We start from the raw sequence: 21,940 nt of genomic DNA, 5'->3' as shown, positions 1-21,940 counted from the left end.
TCTGAATCCAATCCGACGAGATCTGGCTTCCCTCCAACATCCTGCATGTTAGATCTTTCCTCATCAGCTCCATCCTGCCCTTGATTCTATCCATAATCCTCTGATTCCCGGCGATACTCTCCTGGGTTTTCTTTCGCTCTTTCCTTTCTGCAGCGATATTCTTGATTTTATTCCTCGTCGTGAGCCACGCATCACGCAGTCCGAAGGGATCCTCCCGATCCGTCTTGCTCCTCGGACCTTGGTTCAATCCTCCCTCTCCCTCTAGATCACACCCTCTCTGCTCTTGATCTAGATCCCCAACACCAGTTGCGGATCGCCTCCGAATCGCCCCGTCAGGGGCTCCGCTAATCACGCGTGCCATGGGGTGTTGACGAGCGAACCTAGGCGGATTATGTGGAAATCTACTTGTATATGTAGTATTCAACGTCCATCAGTGAATTAGTCTTGTGAAAGCAGCAAATAGACATTGAGGTTTACAAATCGATGTAACAAAATATCAAACATTAACTTGGTCATTTCGTTATTTCAGCTTGTAGACTGTATGGAAAGGCATATGGAGTATAAAGATTTGAGCACTAGATCAATGGCACGGAAAAAATGATTAATTGCTACAGGATACAGCAAATTCTAGTCAACTAAGATTGACATAAAGAAGAAATTCTGAAGGTGTATGAAAGCACTTCGACTAGATTCAGCATTCAGTGTTCGGCTATAGCTTCTGGGATAACTTTTTAGATGGTGACTTGTCAACATTTGATGGGCGGCAGCGTGGACAGGCTCCTTGCCGGCGAGAGGGGAGAGGAAGACGTTGCTGCAGGTGTTGTGGGCATTTCATCGAACAGTTGGTGTGCCGGAACTACTCTTTACGGCCCTGGTCGCCTCCCTCCTACGAGTCCTCTTACTGCCCTTGAAGTCGATGCTCGAACCAACAAAGTCAGCAGTAACCACCAAATTATCTTGGTCCGTGGCATGAATCTCCAGAAGTTGTACGATTTGTTAGACCGAGAGCGCAAGACGGCGACACAGCACCTAGCTAGTGACCTGAGGCGTGGTCGGTGGCGTTACCGGAGGCGGTCGCTGCACTTGACGTAGGCGCGGCCCTGAGCTCGGTAGTGGTGCTTCACCACGGGGGGAGGACGCCGCCGATGGACAGGGTACATACAGGTTGAGGCAGCGGAAAATTGCAAGGGTGGCCCGCAGGCCCTGGATTTGCTGATCTTGGACCGGGCTTTTCTGTTTTCCTTTTTTGTTTCTGAACCCAACAAATTTAACCAACGTTTTCAAAAAACCGACAGTAAATAAATGTACAATATAAAACTACCATGGATGTAGGGACAAATTGTTTTTAGGCTATGAAGAAACAAGGAGGTTGCAAAGAAATACTCCTTCCGTTCACTTTTGCAAGACATTTTAGACATTTATAAGACAACACAAAAAACAATTCAATTTCAGCTGTCTAAGACTTAGAAGAGTGAACAGAGGGAGAAGTACATTTTTAGCAAAAAGGCTATGAAGGTTTTTTTGGAAATGAAAAAGGGTTTTGTTTCAAACAAAAGAATTTATGAAAAAAAATTGAAATCAAAACAAGAAGTTATGAAGAAATAGAAGATGAGCAGTAGAAGCATATAACATAGGAGGCAAACAATTTCACCGTATTTAAGGATTTTAGAAGAGGAGCAGCAGAAGCATATAACACAGTAGGAAAACACCGAATTCAAGGATCGAAGAAGATGAGCAGTAACATAGGAGGCAAACAATTTCACCAAATTTAAGGATCGATTGCATTCAGCAGTTCTCAGACCAGCTCGGCCAGCCACAAACACTCACTCGATATAACCGATGGCGACCTGACAGTAACATTGTGTTCTGCCAGGGGCAACTAAGATAGATTATCATAGGTGATCCATTAAAACCACCAGCAGCTCAACTGACAGACTCACACTCAAAGAGTTTCAATATCCTAACTAAATTTATTTATTCCTGCCTAAGGCAACCAGCCGATGCGCGACGAATGGCTCCTAGTTGGGGGCGAAGAAAATCTCAGAGTCCAGCCTCTTGGACCGGAAGAGCTTCTCCATCTCCGGCGTGGTGTTGAACGACGCCTCCAGCACCTCCGGCGAGATGGCCTTCCACACCGAGGTCTTCCCAGCAAGGTGGCTGAAGATCGGGCTGCAGTAACACACACAAATCGTATCATTAGATCACCATGGATGACGAATTGGTTTTTCGAGAAGCACAGTAGAAAGTGTTTGTTTCAGGAAACCCTTACTTGGGGGTGGTGATGATGGAGAACCACTCCATGCCGGAGGCATCAGCGATCTTGGACACGACATGGAAGCGGGGCACAATGAAGAGGCTGCCGCCCTCAATGCGGGTCTCCAGCACGCGCTTGCCATCAGGGCCGACAACCTGAACACGGCCGCTGCCGCGGACGATGTAGGTCACCTGGTAGGCCGAGTCACAGGAGAAGCCCGGGGAGCACATGGAGTGGGCGTCGATCCTGACAAGGTCAGCACCGAGCCCAACCTCCTTGACCAGAGGCAGGTTCGCGGTGTTGAGCACCACCACGCGGCCACCGTTGGGGATGTCCACGTCCAGCTTGGCCTGAAGGCAGTTAAGAGCCATGTCCTTGCGGTCAGCATCGACCGGCACCGGGAGCTTCTGTCCAGCAGTGAGCTTCACAATGCCAGACGCAGGCTGGCTGGAGACAAGCTTGGCGGCATCGTCCTCCTTGAGGTCCCACGCGCGGCCAACGAACTCTGTGGAAAAGCCGGTGAAGATGCCGCTGGCACCGGTGAGCTGGAAGTTGGTAAACTGGCCGGGCCTGTGGCCCTTGGAGGTGTCACCGAGGAAGAGGACGACGAGCTCCGCGGCAGACTCAGGGGTGTTGTGCCACCAGGTGACCACACCGAAGGGGAGCGCCAGAGCGTCGCCTTCCTTCACGGCAACCACCTTCTCCTTGGTGGCCTCAGGCAGGACGATGCCAACGGTTCCTTTGCCTATCCATCATGCAACAAAACAAGCAAAGCATTAACAGTGCTGCCATCATGAAATTCCAATAATAATTTACAGCAAAGAAATTCCAAAACAGACACTAGTGTGGCATCGTCATAGAAAAACCAGCATCACAGATCAATCGTGGATAGAAACCAGCGTCAATCAACAGCTTGTACATATGTAATTCATCAAGAAAAGGTTCAACAGGTTGCTACTACTAATTAGTCCTAGCACAACGAAATACCATAACAGGGCAAATATTTGGATGTTACTCTGTTCAGGACATGCATGATGAAAACAGGAAGTGCTGGTACGAAATTCCTCAGAAAAACAAATCCTAACAGTGACTTACTGCAACGAAATTCCCAAAACAGAGAATGTGACACTAGAAAAGGTCGGATCATGAGCTGTGTTACGATCAGAGGAGCCGACATGCATGACAGGTTGTGGCATTACAAAAGGATTTGATTAAACCAACAGGCTAGAGCACGAGTACTGTGTGTTGAATAGATTTAATCAAAAGGATAAACGGGAATAATTCAGTAAAGTACTGCAATATTATCTGTTATTGATTCCAAATAAGTGGGATCTGACGCAGACACTTAGACCTGACGAAACTATACAACAACTAGGCACGATTTCAGAACTGACCGCATCGTGCAGTCGAATAATTCGGGAGGGCGACTCTGCTAAACTCCAATCCACTACTGCAATCGATCTAAACTAGAGAGCCATCTACAATTCAGTAAAGCACTAAAATATTAGTTGCTGTTTGTTAAACTGACGAAACCAAACAACTAGCACGATTTCATCAGAACCGACCACATGGACGTACTCGGCAGATGATTCATGAGAACGAACGACTCCATTCGGTTCCAATCTACCACTGTATTTTTCGATCTAGATGTGCGAACAGGAACCAACAAATTCGATCGATCCGCGACCATCGACGAGAGTAGGACCCACAATTCAGTCCCCGAACAGAGCAGCAACCGACACGTCCGATCGATCGATCGAACTCGGAACGGGGGAGGGGAGATGGGGGTCGGCGTGATAGATGGAGAGATATACCTTGGAGGACGTAGGCGACCTTGGCGGAGTCGGAGTAGCTGGGGAGCGACATGCCGCCGGCGGCGAGCGAGAGCTTGGCGGCGCCGATGGAGGCGACGCCGAGCATGGGCAGCTCGGCGGGGCTCCACTCGTAGTAGGCGCCGCCGTCGCCGCCGTAGGCCTTGGCCGGCTGCCTCGGGGTCAGATCCACCGCCATCGCCGCGAGCGAAAAAGCAGAAGCCGCTACGATCGATCGAGAGGCTGGTTGGAGGTTGCCGGGAGGAGCAGGAGGGTGTGATGAGGCGATGTGGGATCGGCCGATCGGGCGCCGGGTATTTATAGCCCCGGGGTTAGAAGGAAGGGCGGTGGCGGTGGTGGATAGGATTAACGGCCGCGGTAATCGGGGTGGATTGGGATCAGTAAAACAGAGTCGTTTATCCCTACGAACGGGCGGGCGGGTAACGAACTTCCTCTTCCTCCGACCGACGGGGCCCACAGATCCACGTCAGAGGATTAATCTGTTCTCCGGGTTGCCAGTGTATGGACCCCCTTTGCTCCGAGTAGATGTTTGAACTTTTTTTTTCCTTGGCTTTGGCTTCTGATTGAAGAGAAAGAAAGAAAGAGGTTAGAGTTGGATCCCGGCTGTTTTTGAGCTCGGATAAGAGTGGAGTTGTTCCGAACAAGATGCCGAGATAAGATCGTGACGGCTCACCGCAACGGCAGTTTAGGATCGTGATTGCGCCGTGTCTTCTCAACGGATAGTAGTTATAGATGAAGGACTTATTGGCTCCTTTTTCGAGGAAATAGTAAAGAAAATCGCCGTGCAAGACTAACGGGATTTTTTGTGCGCGGAGAATCTCGCGGGCGAAAAGAGCAATCGAAAGATATCCCCAAGAAAGAAAAAATAAAAATAATAAAAAACACGACACACGTATGGCGTGAGCGGCCGTGGGCACGGGGAAGCGCACGTCTGTCGGTCTGCAGACCCGTGCGGAATCGTCCCAGCGCACGCACGCGCCTCTTGCCTGTCGGTCGATTCGGTTGCGGAGCAGAATGGGCTCTGAAATCCTAGCAAATCTTTCTTTCTTTCTTTCCGGTTCAGAAGATACAGCTTTTGGAGGCATCTGGGAGCAGTTGAGAGACGCGACAGACCTGTAAACGTGCCCATCATCAATCACCCGTCAGCACGAACCGCGAACCTGTTTCTTTCTTTTCTTTCTCACGGAGAATGATTAGGGCATGTACAATGATTGATAAGACAGTTTTATCTTAAGTCTTGCATATAATTTAAAGATGACAAAAAAGTATGTCTACAATAGGTTATATCTTAGTTTTATCTTCAATAACTAGCAATTCCTTAAAACATGGTGAGACAAATTGTGCTAAGAGATCATCTCTTGTCTTATCTTAAATAAGAGAAGACAAGCCTTTTCTTACGAGTTCTCTCTCCTCCACCTCATCATTTATCCTACGTGGCAATTCTAAGATAGCACCATTGTAAATGCCCTTAGGAATATAATCCATCCACCGATGATCACACGTTTCTGGTGTCAACTGTGTGTCCGATGTCCCACTCCTTAACGTCCTCACGCACAAGATGCTGAGGGTGCCACATCGCCATGCCTCCTTGCTGTCCCACCTCACACTCACAGGTCAAGTCACATCGGACACACAAGGAACAGTGTCGCATGTTACCACGGACCCAAGTAGCAAAAAAAAACATCCAAAAGTAAATCAAGCCCAGAATGTCGACCAGCCAGATCCAAGGACGACCCTACCTATGGGCTGGGCTGGCAATAGAACAGCGGTACAGCCACGCATGTCTCAGAAAGCTGTTATGTGATTCTCAAAAAAAAAAAACAACTTGAAGAGCAAGCACACAAATACGGAACAGCTTCAAAATATTATAATTGGGTTGAAGCATACAGAACGAGAGCTGGGCTTTGGCCCAATGGACAGGGTACCAGTATCACCCCTGACATCCAGTGTTCGATTCCTTTGTGGAACGAATTTCTGGAATTTCTCGCTAAGGAAGGCTGAAAATTATAATTCCTTGTGACATTTTTTTGTCCTTATGACATTTTTTTTTGTCGAGAAAAGATAGGGAAAAAAGACACTGGCTATTACGTCCTCGCGTCGCGACGTCCAGGAATGCGGTTTTTTTTTTGGATGCTAGGAATGAGATTTTCATACAATCTGAAACCTCTCACATACCCAAGCCTCTATATCTGGGAAAGATTTTGCCCTCACGTTCGTCCACTTGGTTGACCGCGACGGTTAGCCCTACGGAAGGATGGTAACTACATAGCTAGCTCAAAATAGCCACGAGTAACTTCTCCTCGACTTGTTTACCAACAATTCTGAAAAATAACAAGACAAACTAACTAATCTGCCAAACAAGAATCTCAAACATAAGAGACATGGCAGACTAACAAGAGAAGATGGTCCAACTTTTAGATTGCTTGAACCCACAAAGCCGGAAGAAAATAATCCAACTGCATTCAACATCTTAGGTATCATGACATAGCTAGTACAAAAAAAACGAGAAAAATAGATCAAACCCCCAAGCTACATTCAACATCTTTGCTGCTACTGCTCCATGGTTGATGGGTTTGCTTGCGATTTAAATGAGGCTGCCAAGTTTGTGACTAAACTACATTCCAGTTCCAGATGGTTGCGGGAGGTTCGAGGATCGGCGTTGAAGATGCCCTTAGAGAGCATGGTTGATACCGTAGCCAATAATCGATGAGGAGTTGTCATGTCATCTAGAGGCAACCTAATAACCGGTGCGCGTACGATAGTAAATTTTAAATGTGTACTGCATTATTAATAATTGTCTCATCTTACAATCTTACAAGTGCCTCTTTTTTGGTCCACAGGGTGAGAAAATCACACCTGTAGCAAATGAAATATCATGTACTCTCTTCGGTCCTTTTTACTCTGCATATTAGGTTTGACCGAAGTCAATCTCATTCAATTTTGACCAAGTTTATACAAAAAATTATAGACATTCACATAACAACACCAATATCATTAGATTCATCTTGGAATATATTTTCATATTATATTTATTACATATTATAGATGCTAATAATTTCTAATATAAATTTGGTCAAACTTAGCAAAGTTTGACTTTCGGCAAATCCAATGTGCAGAGTAAAAAGGACCGGAGGGAGTATCTTATATCCTATTAGTAGGAATAAGAAGAAAAAAATGTTCTTTTGTTCACATCATAGGAACTGTGATTCATCAGCACAAGAGATGGGTTCTGAAATCCTGGCAGATCGTCCCGGTTCCTCAGAAGGAAGGAAACCTTTGCATCCGGGAACAGTGACAGACCAAGCCTACCAATCAACGAACCTGAACCTTTTGCTTCTTTCTAAGCGAGAATGATTAATTAGGAACCCATCCATGGCGGTTTTGAAAAAGAACCCATCCATGGTTGAAATTTGACCCAAAAAATGGCTGAAATTGGATTTCTACATTTTTTGAAATATGTTTGTCTAAAAGGTTTGAAACTTTCGCATATTGGTCAGCAATGGTAGTTTTGATTTTACATACCTTTTTTTCATATTTTTTTCTGGACAATTTAAATTTTTGGTTAAAATTCGGTAAAATATCCGCCTCGTGTGCCAAAACCACTTTAGAGCAACTCCAACAGATGCGCAACGCGCGGCGCGCTGAAACAAGTTTTACAGTGCCAAAATAACATGTTTTTGCGCGCAGCAAAGCGCTGGCTCCAGCGGCAGCTCCAAAATATTGCGCGCGCGAGCCGCTTCAACAGGCTGCAAAAAAAGACGCACGCGAGCAACAAGAGCACATACGAACAATATTGAAACAACATATAGATAAAATTCAACAATACAAATATCATAGTTCAACCCAAACACCACAAACTAGTCTTACGATACAAAAAAAAAAGATAAGCTAAGGTGCAAATAAAAACTAGAAACTACTCCGAGTTGTCCTCCTCCTCGGTGGTGTTGTCCGACGTCGACAGAAACACATCATCTCACCGAGGATTGTTGTCGTCAAAGAACGACGCATGTCCCAGTTCACACTGCGATATCGCCAGTACCTTTCCCCGATGCCTGTCCGCCCGGTCCGCGCGGTGCTTTGCCCTCCTCTCCGCCCAGAAGGCGTTTTCGTTGACGACGTCCTGCGGGTAGCGCTGGCGTCATTCTGCCATGGCTAGCTCGTCCGCCTCGGTGATGAGGAGGCAACATTGTCGTCTGCAGTGTTCGTGACCGTCCTTATCAGTAACTAGCCGCAACGGAGGCACGAGGTCCTGCGCCTGCTGGCACGTCCGCGCGTCGTCGAAGTTCATGTGCAAGCTTGTCCTAAAGAGGCGCCACACCGCCGCGTCATATGCGCGGTCGGCCTCGTGCACGGTCTCGAACGTCCCGAGACTGAGACGCACACCACTGGAGCGGATCTCCGCGTAGAACATGCCGGAGGGGCAGGCGCGGACGCCTCGGTAGCCGAAGCTGCTCCGGGCGCGTAGCGGCATGTCAACGGCGGAGGAGTCGGCGACAGAGGAGAAGGCGTCTACGAGAAGGGTGCGGTGGCGGCAGCGGGGCGCTAGATGCGAGGAAGAAGGGGGTGGCAGGGGGAAGATGGGAGAAGGAAGCGCTCGAGTGGGTGTTTGGCCGGCTTGGGCGCGCGCGTCACGTCAAAACTGCCGCGCACGCGTGATTTTTGAACCCTGCGGCATCTGCTGGAGCTCGAGTGGGTGTTTGGCCGGCTTGGGCGCGCGCGTCACGTCAAAACTGCCGCGCACGCGTGATTTTTGAACCCTGCGGCGTCTGCTCGAGCACGCGAAACGCCTCCGAGCGCACGATATTTACCACGGCTGTTGGAGATGCTCTTAGATAAGTGAGGGGAGCAATTACACGGATCCGGTATTGAAGTTTAATTTGTTGAAGAAGCTGGTGCCTGAATCAGCCTGATGGTCACACATCAGGTGTGGGAAGTTCAATTTGTTGAATCAAGTGAGGGGGCAATTTTCTACTTTCTACATCTCCAGTTTTAATTAATTCCCACTACTGATGCAGAAGCCGCTGCTGCCTGCCCCATCTCACGAGTCACATCGGAGACACTGAAGAAACGGCGTACCACATCTTACTTCCTCGGAGGCGCTCCTCCACTCTCTACAGCATAACAAATCTGAATTTTACGCAGCTCCATTATTCATTCACACGAAAGAGGTTCACACCACAATACTTGCACTCCAGCTAGAACCAGACCACACACATATCACCCACACCCACACACACAAGCCAGGCAGGGCACAGTCCAGGCAGCAAGTGCACGTCTTGCGACAACCAGAGCACATCAAGGCTCGCTCGCATTATTCCAACCTAGACAGATGAGGCCCGTCGCTACTCACACGACGGGGGTGGGCCGGGTCTCCGAGCGGCGGGAGGGCTTACGGGTTCACTTTCGGCGCCCACCCGGCGATCAGGTTCTCCTTGGTCGCCTTGGTCTTGACGAACGACTCGCGGCTGAAGAGAGCCTGCGTGAGGGGAAAACATAGTCATGAGCCTCGGCAACTTCATCTATGGACAAAGATTTTGGAAGTGGCAAAAGAAGGTAACGTGTGTTACCTCGGTGTAGGCATGGACGCCGGTCAGGGTTTCAGGGACCTTCCAGCCCTTGAAGTGCTCCAGGGCGACCTGGAGATGGTAGAGCTTCGGAGCCAGGCTGAGATCGACAGCGGAGATGTTCGCCCCATTGATGTAGGGTCCCTGCCAGCAAAAGTTTTGTTAGATCAAGATCAGGCCAGATGTTCAGACTGAACAAACAAAGGCCCCACGTCTTGCACGATTAGGAAACGTGACAAAATGAAATTATTGCAGACAGGATGAGTGCTGAGATAGTGAAGCTAGTGAGTGCAGCTCGAATATAATGGATTGGTTGTGGAAGCATGTGTTATGTCCATTCCACTGCAGAAATCAACTGCCACATCAACTGCGAAGACAGTTCCGCCTACTTACATGGGCCTTCAGGTGCTCTTCGAGCGCCTGCAGCTCATCAACAAGTGCCTTCTCCGAACCATCGCTGGCATCCTTGCTCTTCAAGAACGTGACAAAGGTGGAGAAGATCTTTGATCCCCTGTTTATCACAAGCCACAACCAAGTTGAGAAACCATACTCAGAACATGGTAAAAGAAATGGAGAGTGGCTACTAAACTACTTTGTTGGTGAAACAAGATGGCATCAAAACTGATTTTGTCGTTCTTTTAGTAGACAGAAATAAATCATGTTACTACAGTCATTTCACTAAGTTATCAGAATCAATTACTTGCCAGATGCTATTGTAGCCAACTCTCCTCTCTACGGATGCATAAATACCTTAATTCAGAGGAAATCATGTCCAAATTGTCCATGAAACCAACTAAAGTTTCAAATCCAAAGGCATCTAGAAGCTCTTTTTATTTTCTTTTTTAAATAGGGAAGAGAGCAAGTTTATTACTAGCACCACTAAGCTGTTAAAATAGCATAATAGACCTTGCAAGAAAAGAGAGATAAAACAATTTCTATTGTAACTAACCGCAGAAAAATGCAACTCCCTTATTACGAGATCATGCAAAAAAGTTGTCACAAAACTACTAACAATCACAATTCCCAACGCCAAAGACCTTATAAGTATATAAAACCTAGCAGCAACATGCCAAATATATCGCCGAAATGAAAGCAAATTTCTTCTTACGAGACCATATAAATAACAAGGATCTCGAAATGCAAGAAATAGCAAAGTTTTTAAACTTAAGAGATGCAAAAGTGGATTTGGCGATGTGCCATCAAGGAACTTACGAACTTACACTGATGCATATTCAGCAGGGGTCACAAGTGATGGAGTTGGGTACTTCTCCTCAATGACTTGAGTGATCACATCAGAATCAGCAATCCATTTACCATCACCACCGTTATACACAGGCACCTTGCCCTCTGGATTGATCTTCAGGAACCTGAAAGAGTCATTACAGTAGATTAGTTTAAGTTTGCAAACAGGGGTAAGCTCCACAATCTCAACACCATCGAATCCCTACAGACTCAGTCTGAAAAATGTAACACTATTTTCTTAATCAGATCACTGCCGATGCTAATGCTCCAGAATGTCATAAAAATGGTGACCAAGACTAATAACTCCGCACGTGAAAGCATGAAACATTCTGTATTTCATTTGCTCACTATATAGTTGCTTCTATTTGCCGAAAAAGAGTACGATTATGTGGCCGCAAAAGGCTGAATTTCTATTGAAGAATACTACACGTACAACACTTTGTACGATTTACAAGTCAGCAGAGCCATTCATCACGTCTGGTGTGTGGATCAGGACCTTTGGATCAGTTGTTGTACAAGGATAAAGCTAACTGTCATACGTAAAGTAGTTTCGATTTCTATTATGTTCGTCTAGACACAGTAAGGAACACTACCACGTTCATATAGACTGAAAAAGATTAACAATGCTTACAAGGAAATTGTGATTATTAAGGCAACAATCTTACAAAAGAAGGAACAACAACTGTGGGTTTGCTCCCCCACCCTGTGAAAAGCAAGGTTACAGACTGTGAAAGGCCATGCTACAAATTGAGATCCTCCTTTTGATCATTTCAACTTTTCCTTTTGATCATTTCATTTTTACAGATAAAATATAGGAAAAATGCATGCAGAACAGACCAGGCTCCTCGAAATAGTAAATGAAAGTAATTCCAAAGTGCTCAGTAAATCTGACTGACAACAAATAGAAGTTAAATGCAACACTTTGGTCATATGGTCCATTGGGGATTACGTCTAATGGCTTTAAGCTTGCAACCTAGCAAAAAGTAGGCCAGAATACTGTCCAGTATCAACCCAAAGGCTTGTTGCAAATCAAGCTACCCCAACATGCACATCTGCATAGATAAAAGCCTCAACCCCATATAAGAACTAGCAAAATGGAAATGGTAGCTGCTCTTAGATTTTTTTTTCAATGCTAATCAAATGCACAATGTTTTATTTGCTTCATAGGAAAATCCTAGTTACATGTATCATGCAGCACTCGTTGTTGCAGAATAATGTCTGTAATGCTTTAATGCCCAAGAAGTTGCAATAGTTGGCAATTCATCTTGGCACATTTGGCCCATAAAAAATTCAAGTTAAGCATTTCAATTACCCTATATTAGCTACTGTTAGTTAGTTCTAATTTTCAAATTCTTCCGAGCTTATGCCTGGACAGTGCAAATGCATTGGGTAAATCACCTTCAAGATGTAGCCCACTAGTCAGACCAGAAATTCATCCTATAAACTCTGTTCTTCTGAAGTGAGATCGAAATACTGAACCCCTTGTGCAGAAGTAAACCAAAGAGTTTTTCTAATTCCTTTTTACCATCTGAACCCCTTGTGCAGCAGCTAATCAAGAGGTTTTCTGATTCTTTTTTATGAAAATTACTAGATAGATATTTAACTGTGTCTCTGATTTTATCTCGAAATATGTTACGGTAACTTTCAGTTCTAGCACATTCTGCATGTACACCCAACTCCAGTCCAGGGCCACACATTCTGCACTAGATAGGCCAAATCTGTCACATCACAGCAGGCATCTAAGCGACGCATAAGCCTCACCCATGGTGACCACAAGAAAATTCCAAGTCCCGCACTGCTGTGCTTCATCATAGATAAAATTCATCCTGTAAATCTGTTTCTATGGAACAAGATGGAAATACTGAACTCTTGTGCAGAAGTAAACCATGAGAATTTCTAGTTATTTTTTATCGAAATGCTGAACCCCCTGTGCAGCAGTAAACCAAGAGATTTTCTAGTAATTTTTTTTAATCAAAGTTGCCAGAGAGATATTTAACTATGTCTCTGGTTTTTATCTTCAGCTACCTTACGGTAACAACTTTCAGTTCTTAACGCATTATCCATTTACACCCAATTCCAGGGCTACATCCCCCCTGTATCCACAAAATCTGCCACATCATAGAAGGCATCTAAGCGACACGCAGGTCTCACACATAGCAACTAAGTACGATAAAATTCCCAGTCCCACACTGCTCTGCTTCACCCAACGCGAACAAACTAGTAACGACTTAAGGAATTTTGGTGGCGTGAAACTGAAATTCTAGTGGGGAGGGAGGGAGGGGGAGGGTCGGACCAGTCGGGCTTGTTGCTGACGTCGATGAGCTTCATCTGGTAGGGCACCTTCTTCTCCTCCAGCGTGAGCAGCACCCTCTGGGAGAAGGGGCCTGGACACCCCACCAAAACCAAAATCAGTTAGGGTAGGGCTCCGCCGCGGAATCGACCCGGCGAGGAAGCACGGAAGGGAAGGGGGACTCACAGTCGCCGAGCGTGTCGGGGTGGCCGACGGCGGCCTTGACGCAGACCTCGGTCATGTTGGCGGCGACGGGGAGTCCGGTTAACAGCACCAGCAGCAGGAAAGTGGAGAGGGCGAGCGCGGTCGATCTGCGGCGAGGCCTGGGCGCACCAGTATTTATGAGGGGGTGGTGCGAGCAGGTCTCGCCGGAGGTAGCGGCGCGTGAGGGACGTGACCCTGCCATGCGGGCCCGCGTGGCGGTGGTTGTCCGGGTTCTGGAGACTTCCGGAGCCGGGACCGGACCGGACCGGACCGGCCGGGTCGGTGGAGGTTGAGGAGGAGTGGTGAAGCACGGGAGGGTGAGCATGGGCGGTTCACTGGATTGTTTTTTTTTTTCTGAGGGGGCTATAGGTTATTTATATAGCGCGCGCGTGGACCGCGTGGGGGGTATGATTTGGACCGGCCTTGCTGCTTTCGGCCGGTTAAAAGCGCGACGCGACAGGACAAGTCGGCATGCTCCTCGTAATGTCGCTAGCCTCGAGTAATGCCGCGCTTTCAAAAAAAAAAAGAATAATGCCGCCGCGCTTTGCCTCCGCCCGGTCCGGAGGTCGGCAACGTAGGAGTACTTACGTGTTCCCTTGAGGCCCTGGTGGCGGCAGGCACGGCACGAAGCTCACGCTGCGGCCAGGAGCCCATCACCTTCGCATCTTTCGTATTCGTGTGGTGCGGTGTCATGCATTTAGCCGTTTAGCCGTACCAGATGGGATCGACTGGACCCGCTGCTATGCGATGCAATCAGTGTGCGTGTGCCGCACGCAGGCTGGTGGGGGGTACGGTACAGGGTACCCGTGGCCGGCTCCACCGGCGGCAAACCCACCATGTGTTTGTCCATGTGCGTCGTGCCCACCACCACCGAGAACGCATCAGATGCACCCACAACACTGCACGTGTGGTGCTACCAATGCACCTGATACCCGTGTAAGACTTTAAAAAGAATATGTTCCATGAATGTGCTATTTTTTTAAAAAAATGAACATTAAAAAATGTGCAACGTTTGTTCGGTGCACTGGCAACACCACGAGCACCGGAACACTAGATATTCTCCCCGCCGCCACCTTACAAAAACAAGTTCTAACATGGGCCACCGAAAACCCAACCCTCGGACATGTAAAGAGGATGTGAACCATCACGGGTTCCAGCATGGGTCGTGAAGCGCTGCGCAACGGCGAACGTGAGAAAAGAGGGTCTGGCTGGCCAGCCCATTTCTTTCTTGCTTGGTGCCTTCGCGAACCTCCGAGACCTTGAAAAATCTCTATCTCCACTACTTAAACGCATCCTCATAGGGAAACTTAAACTCCTATAACTGGACATAGCAAATTTAGTTTCTTATATGTTCATGGGCGCATCTAAATAATGTCAGGCATCCACGGTCGTTCCCTTCACACCGAAACCTCCGAATCAATATAATCTCATGAGACATAGATCAACATAAGAAAGATAAGCTCAACACGTAGCATTCATACCATCGGACGTAGCAAGTTCACAACATAAGATAGTACGATAGCTGATACAAACTACGACTAGATAGGAGTACATAAGGACAACTTTCACCACTTCTCTGCGTGACCAATTCCCTTGTCACCTACGAAGCAACGGTAGTAGGCGAAGTCACCGTGGATGGAGGTGTCAAAGGAGTCGGACCAGGAAGGGAGCACGGTCAAAAGACAAACATAATTATAACCATTGAGTTTTCTTTCAGCATGAAAAGATCTACTACACACATAATTAACCTCGCTTGCACATGCCAAAAATCACCTGCCTGTGTGCCAATCTTCAAATGAGCTCGTCCCACCCCATGAAACCTTGGTGGAAATGCGGTGGCGACGCTTCAGGGGCATGAAAGGAATGAAACAAATTCCATAGAAAAGAAATAGGAAAAAACCCATCAAGATCGGTACCTATCTAGATCCCCAGCTTCGACATCAAAACTCCTTCGCAATTTACAACCATTCCCGCGAGGACTGCGAGAAACGGGAGACGCAAAGGGAAACGTTTGGAGCTGTTTTGACCGCCAGGGGAAATGGCCCGCGCCTTCAATTTTGCCACGTGGACCCGACAGGTGGGGCCGAGCAGTCAGAAAACGAGTTAAAACAAGCAAAATCGCTAAGTCAGTACTCCCTCCGTTTCTTTTTAGTCTGCATATAAGATTTGGTCAAAGTCAAACTTTGTTAACTTTGACTAAGTTTATAAAAAAAATATCAAGATTCACAATATGAAATCAATATATTACCAGATGCATCATGAAATGTATTTTCATACTTTATAGTTATAGTATTATAGATGTTTATATTTTTCGATATAAATTTGGTCAAACATTGTGTAGTTTGACTTTGACCAAATCTTATATGCAGAGTAAAAAAAAACGGAGAGAGTACAATCAGTTAGACACCAGCCTAAAAACGGTGTTTTTTTTTAAATCTTAACAAGCTAGGATGGCTCCTGCCAACCTAGCAGAATGTGATTGTTTTCTACTTTCTCCGTTCTTAAATATTTGTCTTTCCTAGATATTTCAATAAGTGATTACATATGAAGCAAAATGAGTAAATCTACACTCTAAAATATGTCTATATACATCCGTATGTGATAGTCCATTTGAAATCTCTAAAAAGACAAATATTTTGAAATGGAGAAAGTAGCAAATATGTTTCTATAATTTACTGTATCATGCATCTACTATCTATTACCACTATAAAAGGAAGAGAAGGGCAGATCCAAACAATCACATTCATCCATCATCAAAATCTAATAACCCTTAATCATTCTATGTTTAACGCTATCAACCACGCAATAAGCTCACAGTCTATGGATGCCCTGCAGTAAAAAAGAAAGGAAACCGCCCACTCGCACGACCTCCTCCTTCTCCCGCATGACCTCCTCCTCCTCCCGCAGCCGCGTCGTTCGCCTCCCGCCGTCGCGCCCTTCACCGCCTCCTCGCGCCGCCGGATCCACGGGAAGCGGCCGCGGGTCGCCGGGAGCCTCCCCAGCCGCACGGCCTCCTCCTCCTCCCCAGCCGCGGCTCGTCGGGAGCCTCCCCTGCCGCCGGAGCAGCCCCGCCGTAGCTTGGCCGCCGCCACTCCACCTCCACCACTCGCCCCCGCCGCGGGAGCCGCCGTGGGACAGCCGGAGCCACCGCGGGAGCCGCCGTGGGCGTGAGCTGCCGTCCCGTCCATCCTCTCCCACCTCCCGCCCATCCCGCCCTCCGCTCACCGATCCTCTTCTCCGCCGCCCGCCTTCCTCTGCTCCTCCTCTGCCGCCGACGATCTCATCCGAGCCAGTAAGTTTTCTTTACATTCAAGTGTGCATTGTTTGAACAACATGTTTGTGGTTCTGTTCTTTCCACACAAGATAATCTGTTACATACATGATCCTTCTGGCTATGATTATTTTAGTGCATACATACATGATCCTTCCACACAGCAGGAACAATTATTCTGGAACAATTGCCGTATGTGAATTATCATGATCCAACGCCAATGCCACACTCAGCGCTAAAAGGGTTACAGTTTATGAGGACATATTGAATTAGTGAGGATTTCAGAAATTTGTAGTCCAAGCAACTCATACATTTGAAGTTTTGTTGCTTACCTTCCCATCCCATTTTGTGCTATGCTCCTGAAGTTGCCTAACTACAGGAAAAGGAGGCCAAAGTTTTGCTATATGGGTTATCCAAAATAGTATCGGCAGCGATGTTTTGTTTTGTCACAACTACTCAAATATATAATCTAAATAATCTAAATATATAATCTGCACATTGTAGTTTGAGTTAAAGAATACCACATTGTAGTTTCAATTAAAAATTAAAAAAAACCCACGTGTTTTGTTGTTTCAAGAGATTGAGTCATGGGTTGTGAGCAAGCATTATATATTGACATGAAAGGTAGATCTATTTAGATCATGAAGGTTTGCGCACTGTGATGCAAAGGCCGTATGCATCGACAAGGTGAAGGTGGGAAGGTGGGGCTTACCGGGATGGGTTGAGAGGAGGCAGTGGAGAGAGGAAATGAGAGAGGCGGATGGTGAATATAGGATGTTGATAGAATAGATGAATTTGCGCGTGCAGGTTATCTGTTCCAAGGTCTGCTCGGGGTATGCAGCCTTGTTGGAACTACTGGAGTTGGAATCTTCAAAGTTTGAGTTTAATCCTTTCTAATCAATGAATGTTATTGATGGAATTTTCCAACTCTGTTCTCGACTATATGGAACCTCTTGCTATTAAATTGAAGTACCAATCATGGCTCTTGGGTCTTCTGTACATGTATGTGTACATTACTTACTAATGGTATATGCACTAGACCTTTCTGTATAGGATGACCCATTTCCAGGCATAGGCATACAAAGGTTTCAATTTTGAAATTTGGCAGGCTTAATTAAAGAATTCAATTTCCTCCTATTTTTGTATGAAGATGTCTTTCTATTCATACAAAGTACTATTTTGTGTGTGTCATGCATAGCCAAGACAACCTAACTATCTGATCTTTGGGATGCTAATTTGTGCACACACAATAAAAACCAGCAGCAACGACAATGATTCCTGTAAAGATCAATACCTGCTACATCTTCATTGTTTCCTTTGATAATGAATTCTTGCTACAGCTACAGTGGATCCTGTGATGCATTGCGAGGCCTGCAACGGCTTCGATTTTTAACATTTTTAGTTTTAGTCCAGCAATGAAACGCATGTTTCTATCTAAAATTTTCTTCCTCTGTTGATCACCAGGTTCCTGAAGCATTGTATTTCCAGTTAAAGGATGTAGTGATGTTACAGAGGAGCGCGCGGCTGGCCGGCCTATGTGATGTTCCTGCCTGCGGCTGCCACCAGGCTGTGCATGCGGCTTGCTTTGTTCAGGTCCTCTCAATTTCAGGAGAGGAAGTGAACTCGATTAATACTGTCAATTTTGGAAGCATTTTTTGTGATTCTGGTTCAGCATGGATAATGCTGTTTAGGACTGTAAACATTGTCATGGTTAATTTTAGTTGCTAGATGGAAAAGCAGTGCTACAAATTTTAGAACTAGGACGTCGTTTTCCACGGTTCTACCAAGTTATTTGCATTGTACAGTCACAGTTCTAAGCTTAATCTTATTAGTTCTGTAGCATTGCAGATCAGTGTCTTTTTTCCTAGCAGATCAATACCTTTGGTCGGATTTAGCTTATTTGATAGTGAACAAAACATAAATGGTGTGAATATAACGAATAATTACGCGGTGTGACCTATCAAAACTATTAATGTGAATTTTTCAGTTCTCATTTTTACACTTTTTATTCTTCCCTTGAGATCCACTGTTTGCTCTTCTAACAGTATAATACTAGCTGTGCACTTGCAGCCCCTTTCAGTTGAGCTGGGTCCTGGTATCCTCGGGAACATTTTTTAGGGAATCCAGGTAAGCTCAGCATGATAAATTGATAATCAGTCCATTCTGTTGATTTACTCTTTATCTGTGTCACTTGTCACAACCTCGTTCCTGTTAAATTTGAAGCGCCCACTAAAAGCTATTGCTATTAGATCTAAAGACGATGCACTCTGGGAATTTAAGTGAAAAAAGTTGGGTAATGCATTTAGCATATTCTAACTGTGAACGAGGGACATTCCTGTTAATCTTTGGAAGGCCCTCTAAAATATCTCCTTTTATTATTTGCTTCAGCTGTTGGAGATGTTCTCGCAGTCGGAGATCTATATGATGTAAGTTCTTATGATGTTGAATTTTCTTTTATGGATATTACTGTACAGAGGATAGAAGCTTTGGGCCTGTGTGCACATGCTAATGTTCGCTGACTCTATTGTAGACTGTCTTCGAGAACAATTTGATGAACCACAGTGTCGCCCTTCCACCTGGTTCTATGGGGAAAGTAAATTACGTCGCTTCAGCTGTTCAATACAGCCTATAGGTTAGTGGAAGCTATCACTTTATTCCAATTTCTAATTTATCTGCATGTGTTCTACCCATGCTTAACTTTATTTGAAACACTACTCTTGTCATGTATGCAGGATACAGTGCTAGAGTTAGAATTTCAGGGCATGAAAAAGCAATTTACTATGCTTCAGGCAAGAAAGTTATTTCATACAACTCTTTTTAGGAAAGTTGGTACTCCCTCTGTAACTTCTTATAAGATCTTTTAGAGTCCATGATAGTGTCAAAAAACGTTTTATTTTAAATTACAGAGGCAGTAGCTTATTGTGTTGAACTTATTGAACAACAGTCATGGCATGTGTGTACACCAAGACCTGTTGCATCAAAGCTTTTTGCGGATACACCTCTTCTTACAGGACAACTTTGTGTACAACTTATCTTTAGCTTCAATTTCCATAATAAAATGTGTTCTTTTGTTTTATCATCATGGTTTCTCTTCTTACGTAACCAAACATTCTCAGATGTTAGTTTCTTATTGCCCTCTGAGTCCATTAAATCTTAGTCTTATCTATTTTGTGATGGTTCCAGCGTGTGCTTGATGCATCCCTTGGTTCTTGGAGGAACATGTGCTATTCCTGGTGCTTTTGGTCGTGGAAAAACTGTTATTAGTCAGGCACTTTCCAAGGTGATCACTAATTCTCCATTCTTTACTGCCCTGATGTAATAGCTCCAGAGAATTGCTCCTTCCATATATTTCTTGGTGGCATCTCTATACTGACTGTTGAGTTTAACAATCTCTGTAGTACTCCAGTTCTGAAGCTGTGGTTTATGTGAGATGTGGTGAAAGGACAAATGAGATGGCTGGGGTTCTCATGGACTTGCCCCAATTGACAATGACGTTGCTCAACGGACGTGAAGAGTTTGTCATGAAGAGAACAACATTGGTTTCTAACGCGTCTAACATGCCCATCGCTGCTCATGAAGCCTCCATTTATACAGGTAAAGGTGTAATGCCTTGATAGCCGTGGAAGTAAAACGGATTTATTGATTAAGATGGCTGCTACCTTTTGAGCACTGTGTTGGTTTTCCCTTGAAGAGAAAAAGGGTGATGCAACAAAGTAGCGTCAGTTTTTGAGAACCAAGGTATCACTCTAGTAGAGGCTACGCGCGAGTCCCTCGCACCTGCACAAAACAAATAAATCCTTGCAACCAAATCGATAAGGGGTTGTCAATCCCTACACGGTTACTTACGAGAGTGAGATCTGATAGATATGATAAGATAATATTTTTGGTATTTTTATGATAAAGATGCAAAGTAAAATAAAAGGCCATGAAAATAACTAAGTATTGGAAGATTAATATGATGAAGATAGACCTGGGGGCCATAGGTTTCACTAGTGGTTTCTCTCAAGAGCATAGGTATTTTACGGTGGGTGAACAAATTACCGTTGAGCAATTGACAGAATTGAGCATAGTGTTGGGTAACGTAGTAATTTCAAAAAAATTCCTACGCACACGCAAGATCATGGTGATGCATAGCAACGAGAGGGGAGAGTGTGATCTACGTACCCTTGTAGATCGACAACAGAAGCGTTAGCACAACATGGTTGATGTAGTCGTACGTCTTCACGGCCTGACCGATCAAGCACCGAAACTACGGCACCTCCGAGTTCTAGCACACGTTCAGCTCGATGACGATCCCCGGACTCCGATCCAGCAAAGTGTCGCGGAAGAGTTCCGTCAGCACGACGGCGTGGTGACGATCTTGATGTACTACCGTCGCAGGGCTTCGCCTAAGCTCTGCTACAATATTATCGAGGACTATGGTGGAAGGGGGCACCGCACACGGCTAAGAATATGATCACGTGGATCAACTTGTGTCCCTAGGGGTGCCCTCTGCCTCCGTATATAAAGGATCAAAGGGGGGGTGTGGCCGGCCAGGAGAGGGCGCGCCAGGTGGAGTCCTACTCCCTTCGGGAGTAGGATTCCCCCCTTTCCTAGTTGGAATAGGATTCGGGAGGGGGGAAAGAAGAGAGAGAGAAGAAAAAGGGGGGCGCCGCCCCCTTCTCCTTGTCCTATTCGGACTAGGGGGGAGGGGTGCGCGGCCCATCCCTGGCCACCTCTCCTCTCTTCCACTAAGGCCCACTAAGGCCCATATACCTCTCGGGGGGTTCCGATAACCTCCCGGTACTCCGGTAAAATCCCGATTTCATCCGGAACACTTCCGATATCCAAATATAGGCTTCCAATATATCAATCTTTATGTCTCGACCATTTCGAGACTCCTCGTCATGTCCCTGATCCTATCCGGGACTCCGAACTCCTTCGGTACATCAAAACTCATAAACTCATAATATAACTGTCATCGAAACCTTAAGCGTGCGGACCCTACGGGTTCGAGAACAATGTAGACATGACCGAGACACGTCTCCGGTCAATAACCAATAGCGGAACCTGGATGCTCATATTGGCTCCTACATATTCTACGAAGATCTTTATCGGTCAGACCGCATAACAACATACGTTGTTCCCTTTGTCATCGGTATGTTACTTGCCCGAGATTCGATCGTCGGTATCTTAATACCTAGTTCAATCTCATTACCGGCAAGTCTCTTTACTCGTTCCGTAATACATCATCTCACAACTAACTCATTAGTTGCAATGCTTGGAAGGCTTATGTGATGTGTA

The 21,940-nt window shown here is 45.9% G+C and overlaps 4 protein-coding genes across 6 annotated transcripts; 1 reads left to right on the top strand and 3 right to left on the bottom strand.

The window, feature by feature from the left end:
• Positions 1–1,757: 1,757 nt before the first annotated feature.
• Positions 1,758–4,371, bottom strand: LOC125544590 (glutelin type-D 1). Its single transcript, XM_048708328.2, has 3 exons — positions 4,069–4,371; positions 2,270–2,999; positions 1,758–2,169 (listed from the first exon to the last, which is right to left on the bottom strand). The coding sequence occupies exons 1-3, from the start codon at positions 4,262–4,264 to the stop codon at positions 2,019–2,021; spliced, it is 1,077 nt and encodes a 358-aa protein (XP_048564285.1). The 5' UTR covers positions 4,265–4,371; the 3' UTR covers positions 1,758–2,018.
• Positions 4,372–8,224: 3,853 nt separating this feature from the next.
• LOC147988837 (ethylene-responsive transcription factor 1B-like) lies at positions 8,225–8,557 on the bottom strand. Its single transcript, XM_087536005.1, has one exon. The coding sequence runs from the start codon at positions 8,555–8,557 to the stop codon at positions 8,225–8,227; it is 333 nt and encodes a 110-aa protein (XP_087392131.1).
• Positions 8,558–9,210: 653 nt separating this feature from the next.
• LOC125544581 (putative glutathione S-transferase DHAR1, cytosolic) lies at positions 9,211–13,726 on the bottom strand. Its single transcript, XM_048708317.2, has 6 exons — positions 13,369–13,726; positions 13,186–13,276; positions 10,871–11,017; positions 10,044–10,161; positions 9,654–9,794; positions 9,211–9,562 (listed from the first exon to the last, which is right to left on the bottom strand). Exons 1-6 carry the CDS (start codon positions 13,709–13,711, stop codon positions 9,476–9,478), a joined length of 927 nt encoding a protein of 308 aa, XP_048564274.2. The 5' UTR covers positions 13,712–13,726; the 3' UTR covers positions 9,211–9,475.
• A 2,504-nt stretch (positions 13,727–16,230) lies between these two features.
• LOC125532645 (uncharacterized) lies at positions 16,231–20,323 on the top strand. Of its 3 annotated transcripts, XR_015617829.1 has the most exons (8): positions 16,231–16,678; positions 18,122–18,250; positions 18,728–18,784; positions 19,046–19,083; positions 19,188–19,289; positions 19,390–19,446; positions 19,841–19,937; positions 20,056–20,323. XR_015617829.1 is itself a non-coding variant. In XM_087545682.1 (4 exons), the coding sequence occupies exons 1-3, from the start codon at positions 16,271–16,273 to the stop codon at positions 18,773–18,775; spliced, it is 585 nt and encodes a 194-aa protein (XP_087401808.1). In that variant the 5' UTR covers positions 16,231–16,270; the 3' UTR covers positions 18,776–18,784; positions 18,907–18,925. The 3 variants fall into 3 exon arrangements, 1 of the variants encoding a protein (XP_087401808.1); XR_015617828.1 differs by having other exon boundaries at positions 18,122–18,784; XM_087545682.1 differs by lacking the exons at positions 19,046–19,083; positions 19,188–19,289; positions 19,390–19,446; positions 19,841–19,937; positions 20,056–20,323 and adding an exon at positions 18,907–18,925.
• The last annotated feature ends 1,617 nt before the right edge of the window (positions 20,324–21,940 follow it).

The sequence above is a fragment of the Triticum urartu genome, chromosome 1A (assembly GCF_056163025.1).
Source record: "Triticum urartu cultivar PI428250 chromosome 1A, HENAU_Tu73, whole genome shotgun sequence".
Lineage (NCBI taxonomy): Eukaryota > Viridiplantae > Streptophyta > Magnoliopsida > Poales > Poaceae > Triticum > Triticum urartu.
The sequence above is the reverse complement of the archived record's forward strand: the minus strand, read 5'-3'. Positions and strand labels throughout refer to the sequence as shown.